The 18,623-nt window shown below is 30.4% G+C and overlaps 1 protein-coding gene across 9 annotated transcripts in view; it reads right to left on the bottom strand.

The window, feature by feature from the left end:
• Window positions 1–877: 877 nt before the first annotated feature.
• The window catches only part of LOC143251903 (voltage-gated potassium channel subunit beta-2-like), a 49,751-nt gene continuing 32,005 nt past the window's right edge, over window positions 878–18,623 (bottom strand). For 4 of the 9 annotated variants that reach the window (XM_076503243.1, XM_076503240.1, XM_076503242.1 and 1 more), the window contains exons 13-18: window positions 16,374–16,494; window positions 14,922–15,016; window positions 14,452–14,578; window positions 10,605–10,693; window positions 8,937–9,019; window positions 878–6,162 (exon numbers count right to left, since the gene is read on the bottom strand). In XM_076503243.1, the coding sequence (XP_076359358.1) occupies window positions 6,105–6,162; window positions 8,937–9,019; window positions 10,605–10,693; window positions 14,452–14,578; window positions 14,922–15,016; window positions 16,374–16,494 (573 nt within the window). In that variant the 3' untranslated portion in view covers window positions 878–6,104. Of the gene's footprint in view, window positions 6,163–8,932; window positions 9,020–10,604; window positions 10,694–14,451; window positions 14,579–14,921; window positions 15,017–16,373; window positions 16,495–18,623 lie in introns of those variants that run through there. The other 5 variants (XM_076503245.1, XM_076503246.1, XM_076503244.1 and 2 more) reach the window with 4 other exon arrangements.

The following is an 18,623-nucleotide window of genomic DNA, read 5'->3' as shown; positions in this document are numbered from 1 at the left end:
CCTCATAGAGACATATAACGAAATACACCCAATACATTTGGGAGTTATTACCACAGGCATTATCCGTTATGACTAAGCTGATAACTGAGATTGACAATGAATTCTCCAATAAAGTATTATTAAGGCTCAGTATACACGTATCACCTGCTTTAAATATTTTACGTTGAAGCTGAAATAAACTGAAACTATATTACTCATGCGGTAGAACTGGAAAATTCAACCTTAAATGGTACCTCATGTACATGAAGGTCAGATCAAACCACTAAAGGGTAAGTACCATCTCTACTTTAAATTACTATTCAGAGGGCAACGAAAAATTAGCCTTGCCACTGTAAAAGTTTCGTCTGTCTGAATCAAATGATGATATTGAAAGCTAATTTTTAAATTCACCTATAGCCAAAAGTGCTGAACGCATCCAATGTCATAACATTTCAAACCTTGGAGATTTTGATCCGCAACAACGAGTTAATTACACTTCATGTGGCAATACATTACATTTTCATCAAAATGTAAAGCTGGGAAATTGGGAATATCAAAAGATAATCACGTAGTTAAAACCGTATACGTGACAACGATACTAATCTTAATAGGTTGAACAATCGCCAAATTTAATATTTTTATTCAAAGAAGGATGGAGTTTAGGGCTAACACTTTTCGTCAGCTTGTAAGCTGTACGATCTGAAGAAGAGAACCATCTCGAAACTTCATCCATCTTTAAATAAAAATATAAAACTTGGCAATTGTTCAACCCATTATCTAATTTTAGTAATTTCACTCCGTGATGAGTAGGTGTTCCATGATGAATATATTGCATGTGCTCTTGTTCCTTTCCAGGTGTTGTTACAAACTAAGATACAGACAAGGAATGAAACAAACATTCTTGTTTACAACAATTTATTTATATCTATGATAATCATTAAGAAAAAAACAACTGTGGGGATAAGACCAAATATAATAAATTTTACTTTTATTCTGGAGCAAAAACAATTGACAAATTTGACTTAAATGTATCTACACATGAAGTTCAAGTTCTTAAACCTAAAAATACTCTTCAACTATAAATGAACGATATAAAAATATATACCGAGAAACTCTTTTAAAATAAGGACACCAGTGCAAGAGATTTATGAGACTGAAAACTGTGTCTAGCAACTTGTTGCTTTCATCTTTAAGCAAAGATAGTGTTTAGTAAAATGATCAGGGGAGGGGGCTTTGAAACTTTTCAAACAACCCGAAGTGCATGTCACTTTCATATTTTGATGCTCTGTATAAGACTGTGCATACGAAGTACTTCATTCTGTAGCAACAAGGAACTACGTTTATACACTAAAATTTATGTAAACTGTTATATAATAAGTTAGTGAAATTCCCATAAATATCCTGAGAAAAATGGGATAATTTTGTACTCTTAATAAACAGGAGTCAGATGATTTAGGAAGACACAGAACACTTTCAGATAAGCAAGGTGGTAACTTCTTTAAACAGATGTTTCTTTTAACAAGATTTTACTAGAATCTATATAACATAACTCCTCTGTTTCAAATCATATGAATATAGTACGAGGTCTGTTCAAAAAATACGCGGACTGACGTCATAAAACAAAATGTACTTTATTTAGAAGTTACAGGTTTGGGACCCCTTCAAAGTACTCTCCTCCCCAACACACACACTTATCCCAACGGTGTTTCCACTTGTTGAAACAGTCCTGGTACGCTTCTTTTGTAATGTCCTCCAGCTCCTTCCTCGCATTTGCCTTAATCTCGGGAATCGTCTCAAATCTTCTTCCTTTCAAGGGTCTTTTGAGTTTGGGGAACATGAAAAAATCGCAAGGAGTAAGGTCAGGTGAGTAGGGGTGGGGTGGGGAAGAACAGTGATCGAGTGTTTGGCCAAAAACTCACGAGCTCTGAGGGCTGAATTTCGCAGCAACGAGGTGCATCTTCAATTTTTCGGTCAAAATCTCGTAACAAGATCCAACTGATATCCCACACGCTTCAGCAAGCTCCCTGACAGTTAGACGTCGATTTGCCCGCACCAAAGTGTTGATTTTGTCGACGTGTGGGTCGTCAGTTGACGTGGAAGGACGTCCAGGACGCTCATCATCTTCAATGGACTTTCGACCATCATTAAAACGTTCATGCCACTTGAAACATGCCGTACGCTTCATAGCAACATCACCGTAAGCCATGTTAAGCATAGCAAAAATTTCAGTCGCAGATTTTCCAAGTTTAACACAAAATTTCACAGCAAGTCGTTGCTCCTTCAGGTCATTCATTCTGAAATCCGCCAAACGAAAAAATCGCACTTCACTTAAAACCGCGTAACTAATACACAAATGAAGATATCTGCAATCGGGAAATGGCGTCGTAATCAGCTGATTTGTGCGAACCTAGCGACACCAAGCGGATTCCCCTGGAACCAACTGGAGCCGCGGAATTCAAGCAGTCCGCGTATTTTTTGAACAGCCCTCGTATATGATTTTCCACTTAATCTTATGATAGAGTTCCAGTCAACTCATGCTAGCTCTCTCAGGAAGAGACAGAGCATTAAGGTGTCAATTTATCTTTTGTTTTCAGCATCACAGATATCCAGTTGAGAAAATGATCACAAACAAAACCAGCATATAACTGATTCAGTATCCTGTAATGAACATTAAGTGATTCTATACAAAAGTAAATACAACTAAAATACACATTTAAAATTTAATAAATCACCCTTAACATAGTTTTAAAAAAACCCTATTAGCTCTTTTTATAACATTTAAATACACTTACCAACTTCTACAGCTTCCTAACATGAAATATTACTAAATTAGTGACACGCATGGTTTTAAACACTTAAAATAATTTATTACTAGTGAAAAAATAAATAATATACTGTGGAAAAACAAACCACTTCCTGAGAATACCACTGGTTGGTCACCATGTGTAAACTTAGGTTTCAGTCCTATGCAAGTTAGGGATGTCACACCAAAATAAACAGTGAAGTACAAGTTAGATTTCTTATTTTAAATATAATTGTTAGAAAACAAAGATGTTAATTTCTGGTTTCAAACTCAGTCAATTTACATAAATTTAGTGGAGATAAAGAAATACCAAATCAAGTTCCCATATTATAGTGATAAACCCAAATATACTGGCTTCACATCTTATTCTCCAACAACATATAAACCAAATGGAAGTTCAATTTAATATTCATATTTTGGTTCATTCAGTGCACTGTTAAATCATATGGATATTTGGAACTAATATATATTGTAAATAAATTTAAAATAAGGTTTTGTAATCAAAATATCTGTTCTTTGGTGCAATTGCTTGAAACCACTTAGAAATTGTAAAAAGAACCAAAAAAGCAAAACACTTGCCAGACAAGTTAACTGAAACTTTTGTAAAGACTGTTACTTGTAACATTTCTCCCAAATCATTAATAAATTTATTTTAATCTGGACAAGTGATTCATCCTTTTTTTAAGTAGTAGTTTACTTATCAGAATCTAGTGAGTAGAAATCTTTAGCAGTTTGAATTGATAATATTTGGAGCTGTGTACAAAATAGTTAAGTGAACACTGTAATAATACCTTACAATGTTGTAAACAGTCAACATTTAGAATAATTTAACTTTTTTATAATCTACATGTAAACAGAATAACTCCTGATAATCCAATTTTAATTACTTTAAAATGTTTACAAGAAACATCAAGGCCAAAAGGCTGAAGAAATATTAATTTTTGTTGGGAATATTTTGTGCAATAATAAATAATTCAGATACCCACAAAAAACCCAACTCTAAAGTAATGACTTAATTACAATCCACACATAAGCAGACTTTTACTCTGAAAATTACTCAAAAATTCATCAACTATCTAAGAAAACAAGAATTATCAGCATGATAAAACACAAATCTAACATGGTGCTAGCAGAGTAGGATACTGTTTTAGGCTTTTTTTTCACTGTGTGTAAAGAAGCTAAAACACGTGGCACATTGTTATTTGATTTACGTAAACAATCACAAATAAAAACAGAAAAATAAGTGATTTTCATAACATTGTCAGGCAACAGACAGAAAACCTAACCACACAGCCAGTACCATCTTTAAAAACAAAACCCAACATTCTTCTAGGCATACTACAACACCTCTCCTTCAGTTTCTTATATGAAATAAGCAATTCAACAAACCACATTAGTTAAATACATTAAGTCATAAGGCAGCATTAGATTCCTATCACATCATGGTTAAACTTTCATTAGATTCCCATCACATTATGGTTAAACTTTCATAAGGCTTTAGAGGTTCTAACAAACAATGATTATATAAATTCATCTGCTAGAATAATAAACAATTCTTAAATGTATAGCCTGAAAACCGATATTTTTATAAACAGGAACAACCTCAATGAAAGCTGACAGACACAGCTAATACTCTCTTGTTTGAATCTAAAACTATGTTGTGAATTTCACAAAAATGTTATATCATTAAGTGGTGGCAGATTAAAAAGAATCTGAGAATGAACAGATTATGAATTATTCAAATAAATTTTTTTTGTGCTATAATAATAGCAAAAATCTACAAAAGTAGAAATACATTTAATTTTTTTTTCTCTTTTTACCACCACTGTTAAACCTTATAAAATACCAATAAATGTAAAATGACCTTATTTTAACATTAGACCAGAAAGTCTTAATTTCAAAGCTATTAGAAAAAAATTGTATGCACAATATTAAAAATCTTTGACATCACAAGTGCAATTTCTATTGTAGCAAAAATATTTTTGCAAATTACATGTGCAACAAGGTTTAATTCATCTTTTGAAAAATTCGTAAAAAAACAAAAGGAAAATGAGAAGAGGTAAATGTATATATATTTTATAATATTTAAAATGAATATATTTACTAGAGACAGGACAAATGTCTGATCCAGTCAAATATACACTATTCAATGAAACCTGATCCAGCTGGATATTAATTTTCCAGTGAATGTGTTTTATTGCACAACAGTAGCATGATATTATGGGTATGTGCACCACACATAGGTATTGCATCGTTTAACCTGCTGGTACTTTTTCTACTAGCTACTAAACAGAGTAGTTTAGCTTCTTTAGTAGTTGTTATACAGATAGTCATTATGCTGTTTAGATAAACATCATGGTCACAGTAGCAGTAGCAAGCAAGCACAATCCAATTAAGTCTCAGTACAAAATTACCTTCTCACACTACCACTTGTCCTTAAATGGCCAACAAAGATCTCTAACTTGTACGGATGCATAGTTCCCCATGACTGACAGAGAGCCATTTCCACACATATCCTTATTAAATGTTTGAAAAACAATAATTAACTATTTAATAGTGTACTATAAAGAAGTAATAGCCAACTCTTATGATATATCCTTGATGTCTGTGACTACATATATTTTACAGTTCAAAAATATGTGATCAAAATTATTATCTGTCCCATCCCAAATATTTACAATAATAGCAAACTTCTATTACCTGCAAGATAGATGCAAGATGTACTTTGTTTTTAGCAAATATTTGAAAGACCAATAAGCAGTAGTCAGACAAAATTAAAATCATGCTAGAGTACAGAAACAGAGTTACAAAAAATTGATAATTAAACAAAGTATCTAAAAATAAAGTTTGTGAACAGATCATTTGTTTTAAACAATAATTAAACACAGTTCCATACATTCATATATTTTCCCTCTTAGATAAAAACTTCATGCTTTGTCTGCCCATAAAACTTAAAACATTTTTTACAGTTTAAATTCCAAAAGAGCCTACAATACTCATCTTTATTCTAGAATGTAATAAAATATACACAAGGTTTCTATAGAGTTTTTTAAAAAACATCAATTCACTTTCACACTTTTCCAAATAGACTAGAATACTTCTAATACCTTCAGGTCTCATTTGACTAGAAATTTTCTAAAAAAACTTGAATCTTTAACTTTAAAAATTTCTTTTACGTCTCTATTTAGTTTCAAGTTATAAAATCAGAATAAAACGTTTCTAATAAACATTTCTATGATAATTTCCCTGGGTTGGAAGGCCTTAGTGATCATCATGTTTCACACTATGACCTCTAAATCACCTTTGAACTTCTAGTTTCTTTTCAAGACTCCTTGGAATTATGTTCGGCTTCAGAGAGCGAAGGCCTCCAGTTAGTTCTGCTCCATTACCAAGGTTGCAATAAAAAAAATTATTATTTCAAATAATGCAGGAAAAATATAAGCATCCATAGACTCAACTAAAAACCTCACTTACATTTTAAACATTAAAAAAATATAGAAAACAAAAACAGTCAATTAATAAGTATAAAATTAATACACTGCATATATTACTTCAAAATAATATGTTACTAGTAAAACCTACTATATAACAAAAAACCTTAAATTTTATAAAATATTTTGTCAAAATTAATAATTAATAAATAATACATAAGATCAAAACAAATTACATAACTCCCTACCAGTCACTCTTGGAACAAGTTTAACAATTTGTTTTAATAACAAAATAAAACTACTACTTATGATGAAAATTAGACATTTTAATGCAATAGAAACTTTCACACTACAGAAAATATTTAAAGAAATGATACAAGATGTTATTTAAAAATACATCAACTTGGATAGCAAGTTTGCAAGTTCCATTTCTTTCTAGTCAGTGTATTTCACTGAATATATGATATTGATCTATTTGTTTTGAATGAATCCTTAAACTCATATGCACTTATGAACACACAAAGAGGTCAGATTAATTTCAACATTTCCCCAGATTTTCTAGAACTTGAACATGCACAATCTTATGACAATAATAGTTCATCTTTTATTTAAAATAATTCTAGAAAATAATCATCAAAGAAGGAAATTACAGATTGATGATGGAAAAAAATGTTGCTTTCTTATTTATTTGACGTAATGTATCATGACATAAATTAATTAGATAACTGCATGTTCTGAAATGGGAGGGGTGGAATGTGAGGATAGATGAAGCACAATTTTTCATGTATTTTTTACCTTTTTCATTTTAAATTATTCAACTTTGTAGCTATCCAGCTAAAGGAAGCACATCTTGTTATGATTTATTTCCAACAAGACAAAACATCTTTACATAAGGTTTTTATTATTCAATTCCACTTTAGAGCAAATCAACTTATTTTTTAACAAGTTGGCTGCTTAAACTATAAAGTAATGAAAAGAGCAATGTCTATATATGCAGGTTCATTCATACGTATGGGCATACAATCAATAAAATTACCACAAAAATGTTTCTCGGAATGGCTGATATGGATATTAAGACTTTTGCTAATAAAAGCAGAGAACATTTCAACCTTCATAAGTCATCTTCAAGTTTACAACCATTCAGGGATGCAATTTTAATTCAAGTGGGTTTCTCATAAAAAATTACTACAAATACTTTCTATACTAATATCTACCTACAAATACTTTCTATACAAATATCTACCTAAAAATACTTTCTATACTAATATCTACCTACAAATACTTTCTATACTAATATCTACCTACAAATACTTTCTATACTAATATCTACCTACAAATACTTTCTATACTAATATCTACCTACAAATACTTTCTATACTAATATCTACCTACAAATACTTTCTATACTAATATCTACCTACAAATACTTTCTATACTAATATCTACCTACAAATACTTTCTATACTAATATCTACCTACAAATACTTTCTATACTAATATCTACCTACAAAATTTTGAGTTGCATTTATACAAAACTACATCTTTCTTGCCTCAACATAAACTCAACTATATTCAATATTCAAGGAACCACAACGTGCTTTGCACAAAACTAGTGTCATATATATCACTCAAACATCTGTTCCTTACTCCTTCAAAAACATCAATATCTGTCACAATTCAGGTAAAAAAGATAATTAAGATGTACACAAAGCATTTAATGCAATACCATACATAGATATTGTCAGTGTATTATGTAATAACAGATAAACTTCATGTAAACTGTTCTTTTCACTTCTCTTATTACACCAATATTACATTTTGTCAATATTTAGGTATACGTGTGTGTCTGTGTGCAAGTTGTCCAAAATATCAGTTTTTCACAAAGGAGCCAATAATATCAAGATAAAGACCTATGACATACATCTAACACTGGATGTATTGATCCATGAAACATGTTGGTTATGTATTCTGACCAAAACTACAGTTCTTCCAACCTAACCTCATAAGAGGTCAAAAGTTTCTTATTTGCATATTACAAATGTTGTGTAATACTTACTAATATTTACATGTTTTTGACACATGGAATCGAGCCAAGTTTACTCAATTATATAAACTGTGTGTTTAAGATAGAGGAAAGAAGCTAAAGGTTCTTTGGTAACTTCAGAAACAAGGATATTGTAAACTGATAGATGTGAAAACAACTTCACTCAGATGCTATAATAATGTTTACAATAACTAGACATTTTGTTAGATTCTTAATAGTAATATAACACCATTTGTATGCACACAAACACAACTGATCCTAATGATTTTTACACAACTGAGCCATATAAAACTGTGGTAATTATGTTATGGTCCCTCTGTAAAACAATGAGAAGTAAGGATATCTGAGAGATGCAAGTAAACATAACTAAAGGACTAGATTCTTCAACTTAACTAGGAGCAAACTCTTGAGTTAAAGACAATCTGTGAAACTCACAACCACAAATTTATAAATATATTCAAATGTTTCCTGTAATCATTAAATATATTTTTCATTCATAAATCATTCAATACCCTCTCCTACAAATATTTCTAAATTGTTGAAGCTGTTTCTCCAGAACTGCTCATTTCAACTACCTTGAGGCATTTTTCCATATTAAGAAAGTCCTTCTTATAGCAGCCAGTAAAATGAGGAATAGGACTTCCTATTGGTTAGGAATTCCTTGTGTGTCTTTAGTTACCTGATTAAAGGTTGACGTATTGGCTTGTTGTCCAAAATTTTTTCAATTTCATTTAGAATGAGGGGGTTTAAACGTGGGACAATCTGCAGAGATAAAATTTTTTATAGTTAATATTTACATTTTTTATATTTAAAACACCACAGCTTTTAAAAACAAAAAGTACTTTGCAATTTAATGAAAAATGTGGAACAGATAAACAATTTTAAAATGCTAAAGATAAAAAACAACAGCAGGGATTCTGAAGACAAGACAAGTAATAAGTTTACCTCACTGATTAACAAACTAGCAGATATCCACTGAAACAAATCAATTTTAGTAAAAATACTGCTAAATAAACACACTTTGCACACTTAATCCAATCCCTCACAAGGTACACATGCAATATGATTGTCTAGTGTGCTGTTTACAACCATATTTTTTCATCAAACATGTTATTTCAGTAAGGAAAATGGAACTGCATTTGTTTTTAAGCAAAAATGTCTGGGTTTTCATGCAAAGGGTGCATCTAGCAGAACAGAATACTCAGGTTCCATAAATACCTACAGGGAATTTTTATTTTTATAAACTGGAAACCACCGTTTCCTGTCATTTTATTAAACAAATGAAAAGTAACCACTTTATGACAGTTGCCACTTCTATTAAAAAAAAAAAAGTGTCAGATGAGATATTGAAATCAATGTATTTGACATTGTACAATAGTCATCCATACATACAATACCAACATGTAAAACAACAAACCTATAAAACGAACAATAACAAATATGTACTCAAACAAGTTCCTTTCCCTCTACGTTTTCTCCATTCACATTCTTATATTCACATTTCTTTCAATCTGTCAACAGCAAAAAATTTGTTCTTTATAAGTTGTTTTCTTAAATTGATAATTAAGCACATACAAAGACTAACATTCTTGAAAAAGATGTATATACGTTTAACCAGTCCAGAGATGTAGAACATGGCAGATATTTGGTTATTATATACACAGATATTTTTTAATAAGAATTAGTAACAATTTCAAACAAGTGGTCTAATCACTAAAAATATCCAAATTCATGATGTGAATATACAATTTTTAAATCTGTGAAAAGTTTACCATGTATTCAAGCAAAAGTCAAAAGCAGAAGTTAATGAACTGCATAATAGTTGTCACCATTACATTAAATGAGATTTTATAATTGTGAATAAGTACAATGGCCAATGTCATGTTTCCAAAGTACTATTTTGATGTGTGTTTTTTTAAAGTGATACAAGTTCAATGATAAGAAAGCCTATCATCAAAATATCTAACCTGTGTAAGTTCTCTTGAGAAATGCACAACAAGTTACATAGAAGAATGGAATACGGAGTCTGAAATATTTTCTGTATTGCATAACAAACATTCAGAATTTGAAAATGTAATTATTGACAGCATCCAACAAAGAATAAACAAAGTATTTCAGAAGTAAGTCTACCTGATTTCAGCTATGAACTATTAAAAAGAATGATACAAGGATATCCACATGTACTTTTATATAATTATAACAGCCTCAGCTTTGCATTTATTCACCACTCTATTCTTAAAACATAGAAATAGACTTTTAATTTGAAGAGATGCTAATGATGTTACATGTAAATACAATGAACAAAGTGAAGTAAAAACTGGTAACTTCAATTCACAGTTTGCTTTACCTGGAGAGCATGAAGATGTTCATATAGCTGCTCTGGAGTAGAAGCTCCCATAAGTACACAGTGGACGTTTTCGTTCTTCAAACTCCAGGCTGGAAATTATACAGAAAGTACAAGTCTCTGTTACAATTTCAGTTTAAATATTGTGTGTTCAGTAAGTCTGTACAGTACAAGTTGTTTATTTATATAAAAATAATTCCAAAACCTATACAATAATAAAAAAACTTAACATTTTTAATTACCCAAGTGACATTACTATTTACCACTAATCTTGAAATATTAAGATGTTTACAATTAATACATGTACATAAATATATAGAGTAAAAGTCGGGGTATTCAGAGGTTTGTGCAAGATCTAAAACCCTCATTCCTAGATGTATGTATAGGAGCCTGTCCATATGATTCAGTATATAGATGGTTTATCATTCAAATCTCTCTCTACTATAATTATTCATTTCAAAGTAAATTTATGTTTACTTATTATGTTTATGTTCAGCTTGTGTAACAAATACACGTGGGTTATTTATTTTTGAAACAACAAATGTGATGTGAATTACTCTAGTAGTTGTTTCATGGATCGAAGTGATGTATTATTTGTGTTTTCTGCTTATGGTTTTGTTTTGGTGAATATATCAAACAGGAAGGGGAAGAATTATCAGTCAGTCATTTAGAATTTCCCCAACTTAACTTTTTGTTTACAATGACTCACTCTGAACAGATAAAATAGTTGAATCCTGTCACTATGGGTGGTGGATTAAAGACCCCATCAGTGTTTGTTGACTTGTATTCAAAATTTTACTGAACTACCATTTTGTGAATGTATGCCAATAATTTTTATACTACAAAAGTAAATATTAAAAAAACACTTAATAGATTATTTTTGTGTGTCACGTAGAATGGTGAATGCAGCACTGGATGAAAATAGTAAGTTAGAGATTTGTATGAATTAAAAATTTAAAATTCCAATATAAACAAAGTAGAATATAAAAGAACCAACTGACTTTTCTATTTGGTGAGATATTGCCCATATACAAAATCAAACACAGCTGCCCTACTAGTCTCCTTCCACTATTGGAAATAGTCCCTTATGTACACTTACTTGCATATACGACATATAAATAACCAGTCAAAAGCTTAGAATATTTCCCTTGTGACTTTCTCAGCTATTTTCATTGGCTAGAACAATGTTCTCAAACAAGATTTCAAGGAAGTAGGTTGTGCCTTTAGTCTGCTTGAAATTTCATATTTTTGTAGACCAAAATACAGCTTAACTTGATAAATTATAATGGAAATCTTTGGTCTTGATACAGTAAATTATGATTGTTTTTTGGTTATTCAAATGTATATACAAAGTTTTAAAAAATGTTTGCTTTACTTCTCCATTTAGTTTTCTTAAAACATAGAACAGTAAGTTTAAGAAATTGTTTGTAAATAGTAATAGCCTATATACATATATAATGTATAATAATTGAAATGTGACTATTTTACAGCATACTTGTCAACTAAAATACAGGATGCTTTGTAAGATGGTTATCTGAATTAGATTCCCATAATTTAGCAGTGAAAGACTAGAGAGAAGGCAGCTACACATCACCATTCACTACCAATTCTCAAGCTACTCTTTTACCAATCTAACACCATAATGCTATCACAGCTGAAAAGACACGTTTGGTAGGGCAGGAATTTAAACCTATGGCTATCAGAGTGCGAGTTGAGCACCCTATCATGCCTGGCTTTTTCAATACTAATTGTGGAAACAATAATACATCACTAATTTCTGTGACACTGCACTTTTCTAGATTCATTCCTAAAACATTACTGTAACAGGTTCATGTATTTTACATAACCCTATAACTGTGGTTGTTTACATACCATGTCCAAAAATAATTATCTTTCTTCACAAAATTTGGCAAGCTTTCAGTAAACTTTAAATGTTTTCTGTCCATAAAACAAAACAAAACCAAACAAAAACACACCCAGATAATTTTTAATCAGACACTTATTTTAAAACACTGTCGATAATTATATGAAGTTAGAGTTTACTACTCACAGTGAAGTGATTTTCATGCTAAGATGAAAAATACTTTTCTCCATGTGAAAATTTTCAAATTTCATTTACATGAAACCTAAAACTTTTAAATAAATATCAAATAGTTTTTGTTTTGTTTTTTTCAGAAAATCTTTGTATTCTACCTGTTATGTTCTATACATAACTTTACAAAAGATTGGTCAATCTGACTTAGGCTACTTGCAAGCATACCTCATGAAAAAAACCTATACAAGTAATGCACTTGCATTTGTCTGTTTGGAGCATTTTTTGAAACTTTTTGATCAAATGTTACAAAACTGATACCAGATTGTATACTGAAATCTCAATTCAGAATCATCTTACCTGTTTTTTGTTTAGTAAAATTTTTCAATTCAACAAGTATGTTAAACAATGTTGTCATCACAGGATGACTGGTTTGATTTCAACTTATTTTTTTATTTACAAAAGTATTTTGTACAACACTTAATCCACACGTAGTTTACTAAAAAAAACACTAAATACAATTTGTATGGGCTTTCTCGATTCACTTAGGTTTAAAATGTTCATGCACAGTTCATCAAAACCATTCACTTATCACTCTGCAAACACAAATTGAGATGTCTCTGCATACTCAGCTAAGTTTTTCTTCATTACAATTTTACATTTACTTTACCTTGTAATATTGTAGCTTTGGTTCATTTCACAAACTACTGTAAACACCTTTTAGCTAATTTTTCTTCAGTACAAGTTTTATACTTAAATTTTGCAAGTTTTTGTTTAAAATCATAAAACCGTGTCATACACTGAATACTCACAAGTTTCATATTATATACATTACTATAAATACCATTATTACAGTTCATTATTTAATTTACACGTGGTTTTACTATATAAGGTTGTGTATACTCAAGTTGGTTTGCCTGATTGTGTAAACGTTTTTCAAACAGACTGGGACTGAAAGATTTAACTATAACGACTGGAAGATAGCCTAAATTAAAATGACACATGTTCAAACATAAGGCATGAAAACTACAACAAATGTTTTGAAGGCCACAGTTAGTTTATTTTATGTAACCTAACCAAACAAGTTTCTAATTTTTTAGAATTTAGTTACTCTTATTTAATTAAACAATATACCTATAAAATTCAGAATAACAACACGTAAAAACCACAACATGGCTTTCTAACCATGCATTAAAAGCCATTACAAAACTAAGCTAGATTGTCAATCTGTTTCCCATGGGGATAAAGTTTAAACTGGAAGCAAAATAGACAATTCTCTGTTGAGAAAACATAATATAACATCATTTGATACAATAAAACCTTCACTTTTTATTGGTTATAAATAATACAGTATTAAACACCAGATAACTTTTGGTAATTTCTGAAAGAGAGGAATGTGACAGACAGATGTTGCAAATGGGTCTGATTTTATAGTTCAAAACAGCATAAACAAACAAGATTGAAGGTTACAGAAATTATATTTTGTCTCGGTACTAAGTTATCACTTTAAAGAAATGTAAAATCAAACATAAGTAAATCAGAAAAGAGGGAAAACAGATCAAATGTCAATTCTCATGTCTTAAAATCCTTAATCTCCCTGTATATTTCTTTATAAAATTAAGGAACGTAAAGCCTAAATACTATTAAAATATGATTTATTAACTATGTTTTGAAGTGTATATATACAAGTTTACAAAATATCCTGAAGTACAATGTTGTCCAGGAGGTGATACAATGGGTCATATTAAAAAGATCACTTCTTCACAAAAACAAACTCCAAGAAGGATGAACACATTTTTCAAACAAAAATATACATACCAATTGCAAGTTGAGTTTTGGTACATCCAAACTTCTCAGCAAGAGCAGATATTTCATTCATTTTGGCCTGATAGCGAGGACTCCTGCCTTCATCAGGAACAAACTTTTCTTGTAAAGCTGAAAAACTCTAGAAAAGAGGGAATCAAGTTATTCCCATGAAAAAGACAACTGTGAATAACAAGATATATTAAAGGTTTTCATGAGATCTTACCACACAATGTGTGTTTACCACCTTTTCACTCATGTTACTTCAAGTTATTATTAATCATTGATAAATAATTTTCATTTGTACTTCGCAAACACCGACTTGTCAAAGCTATTCCCACAAAACATGCCAATACTGTACCTCGTTAATAATATCAACTTGTCTACATTATTCTCCTGAAACAAACAGATTATATTTGGTTAATATACTGACTTATGAGACTCTTAAAGTGTGCTGATAAATTATAAAAAATTAAGTTTCCTACCCGAAAAGACCCTCTTGAGAGAAGTTGAATTCCTTCATCAAATTTTCCTGTTAACCATCCAAAAGCTTGAGGTGACCAAGTCATTGTTCCTATTCCTGACAGAGAGGTGAAAGTTCTGTATTTGTACACTACTACTATCAGTGCTTATTTACATATTTATAAAATATTTTGTTCATAATATTCCTTAATAAATTCTACTGTGAAATTGTAATATGTCAGATGCTAAGCTTTGACCACAGTTCTTGAATTTTTATTTGTAATGTTAGACAAAAAAGTCAAAACTAATTGTAGATATTAAAACGTCTTTTGAAACTAAAAATATAATCTTATCTTCCATAAAAATAATTCATAATACTATCATACATGTATGTAATTTAAGGGTAGGGTATACCCTTTATACGTAAAGAAATAAATTTATTTTGAATTAATTTTCATTGTATTCCATAGCTTAGAATAATTCTTTACATCTGATAAAGTGTGGACCCATTGTGACAAGCATTCAGTCACGTTTAGAGAAATTAAAAACATAAAACATTTATTTTGTATTTTTTGAATCTTATAATATTCCAATTAGCCACAGTGGTAATGTTACACAACATGTACCATAACATGTCTTTGGACATATTTTAATATATTCTCATACAAAAAATATAGTATGAAGACGTTTTTCCCAATAAAAAAAAAAAGGCAAAACCCAGACAACACTAGGTATGGGGCAAGTCCTATCTTAAACTATTATAACACATTTGAAATAGATATTATAATATGTAATAATTCAGGCAGATATCTAGACTGTTTCAAGAAGGAATTAGGAAATGTAGATGTATCGGAAGCTTTTATTATGAATGACAACTTCATATTAGGTTTGGTTTGTTTTTAAATTTTGTGCAAAGCAATCACAAGAGCTATTTGTGCTAGCCATTCTTTAAATTAGCAATGTAAGACTAGAGGGAAGGCAGCTAGTCATCACCACAGAATAATTAACTCCTGGACTACTTTTTTACCAACAAATTGTGGGATTGGCTGTCACATTATAATGCCCCCACAGCTGAAAGGACGAGCATGCTTGGTGTGACAGTGATTTGAATCCATAACCCTCAGATTGCAAGTTAAGCATTCTAATCATATGGCTATGCCAGGCTGTTTTTCAAAAGACTTTCTTTGGAAGAAATACAGGTCTCTACACCAATTTACAGACCAAATCATCATCCTTTCAGAACATTACCAGTCACTTTTATTCCATGACTACAGTTCTGATAGAGGGAGAATTTTATATTATTTGAAATCAAATTTAAAATATTTAGCCACATGAAAGAGTAATTATGACAAATTTTAACTTTTCCAAGTTAATTTTTGTTAGAATGAATATAGTGAATAACACGTTATCAACTTGCAGTCACAAAGTTGATAACATGTTAATGACTAAGAACTTAACCAAGATGAATAATGTACCAATTTTGTGAAGAAGTTCAGGAAGACAACTCTCCACCTTTTCCCGCTGGAACATGTGGTACTCTGTCTGCTCGACTATTGGAGGAATCAGATTAAACTGACGAGCTACAGTGTATGCTTCCTATATGAGGAAGATATAATGATTAACACCTCTCAAGAGTTACAGTACCCACTTCCTAAGAATAATAAAACACTAGTGACTTTTTAATAACACCAACTTAAAAAAGCAAAAAATCTTTAACACTCAACTTTTTCCACTATTAGACTGTCATACAATAGAATAGAATATACTACCCTTGTTACTTACTATCAGCATGGGTTAGTGTACAGTCTCCCTTTTAGGGATATAAAATATAATAACATTGACATCTTGTTATAACTTGTTATTAGTTTTATAGAGGAAGTTTTATTTGAAGAGAAACAAAATGGTTAAAACTGATACTTGATTAAACTATCAAGGTTATGATGCTTTTTGTTTTTTTGAGGTCAGACCTATTAGTCTAGTGGTTTCCAAACTGGAATTTTTTAGTGGATCCAATTTTTGATATTCCAAATCTATACAACATCATCTGTACTGAACTGCATTTCATCCAGTGCATTTAGTTTTATTTGCTGCATACAAGGTTTTAGCTGTCAAACTTGCAGACAAGTTTTGGAACAATTAAGCCATGCCAAATATCTGTTGGAATATTAGATCAGGCTGTATACTCTTGTGGATAACTGACAAATTTATTCTTCATAACATTAACCATGTTTCTGTTATGTTTCTACCTTCAATTTTCTATCATTAATAAACTTGCTAGGCAGTAATAAAAACTAAACTTTTACTTCAGGTTACTTGCTATAACCCAGCTATTACAGAAGATAAGTATCCCAGTGGATCCTGACTTTCAATGTTAGCCTTAAGAATATTATTAACATATTTCACGTTTTCTATTTTGGAACTATTAAAAATTGCATGTTAATAGGATATTACTGTTTAGAATCATCTAAGGCAAATGCCAGTTTTGAAAAGCAGCTGACACTTGTCAAAAAGTGTCAAAATTAACCATTATACAATAAACGACATGTTTTGACTGCATCTTTCATTTTCAATTATTGTTTTGGTGCAAGAACTGAAAAATACTGATAGAACCTAGAAACTACTAATTTAAGAGAAAATTTATTAGCACTACATCTTATAAATTAAAATCTTGGAACACAGAATATTAGGGATAGTTTGAACTTGAAATCATATGACAAAAATGCATTGTATTTGAACCAACACAAAGATTTTAATGGAATGTCATCACATAAGACTTAAAGAATAGAAAACTAACAAGTTTTTCATTTCCAAGCCTTCAAACTCACTATAATTACTGTAGTTACACTACATGACAAAAATTCTGTAAAATTACAGCAGTAATATAAAATCTTCTAAGTAAAATGGGCAGTTAGCAATACTTACAAACTGATTGGCTTGCTAGTTTTAGTACAGTATTTTGGCATGTTAGTGATGTTCATTCTGGACATCACAAAAAAACAACAAAAAACACCACCACCAGTGGGGATGCTAGCCTACAGAGTTTGAGAACCACATCATTATTGTAACAAAATATTGATTTTCAAAGTTTTTTTTAATAACTTTCAATTTACCATTATTTTAAATTAATGCTTCTGTTGACAATTACCATTTGAAAATTTGATATATTTTATATTACAGATAACATGAACATTTTCTACTTAATGAACTAATAAAGTGACTTGAGTAGAGGTGACCATGGTGTCACCATTTATTTCTTTTCAACATATGCAGTATTCTTAACTTACTGTAAATGTGTAGATCAGATAAATTGATTATTAATGAAAGTTTTACTAAATACTAATAACTAATTTTTTTACTTAAAACATATTATGACTGCACCTTAAAATAATTAGATAGTCAGCCAGTTTACGTATGCATCTTGTTTAAATTGAAAAAATATAAAAGTAATATTTAATAGGATAAGAATTTGAGTTATCAGTATTATTCCATTACCTAACATACTTACTTAATGTAAGTAACCTTATTTCATGAATATAATAATACAACCATTGTAACTGAAAAGAGAAAAGATAGGATATCAACTATTTTATGTTATTTCCTAAATGCTACCTCAGTACAGGGTCAATTTGACCAACCTTGTAACTTCCATAAAAAATTTACATTATCCTCTTTTCTTTCTAAAATGACTTCAGTTTGTAACAGAAAACTAGACTTGATTATCCTAT

This window comes from Tachypleus tridentatus, chromosome 6 (assembly GCF_004210375.1).
Source record: "Tachypleus tridentatus isolate NWPU-2018 chromosome 6, ASM421037v1, whole genome shotgun sequence".
In the NCBI taxonomy this organism is placed as follows: domain Eukaryota; kingdom Metazoa; phylum Arthropoda; class Merostomata; order Xiphosura; family Limulidae; genus Tachypleus; species Tachypleus tridentatus.
This window is presented reverse-complemented; position numbering and strand designations above follow the sequence as displayed.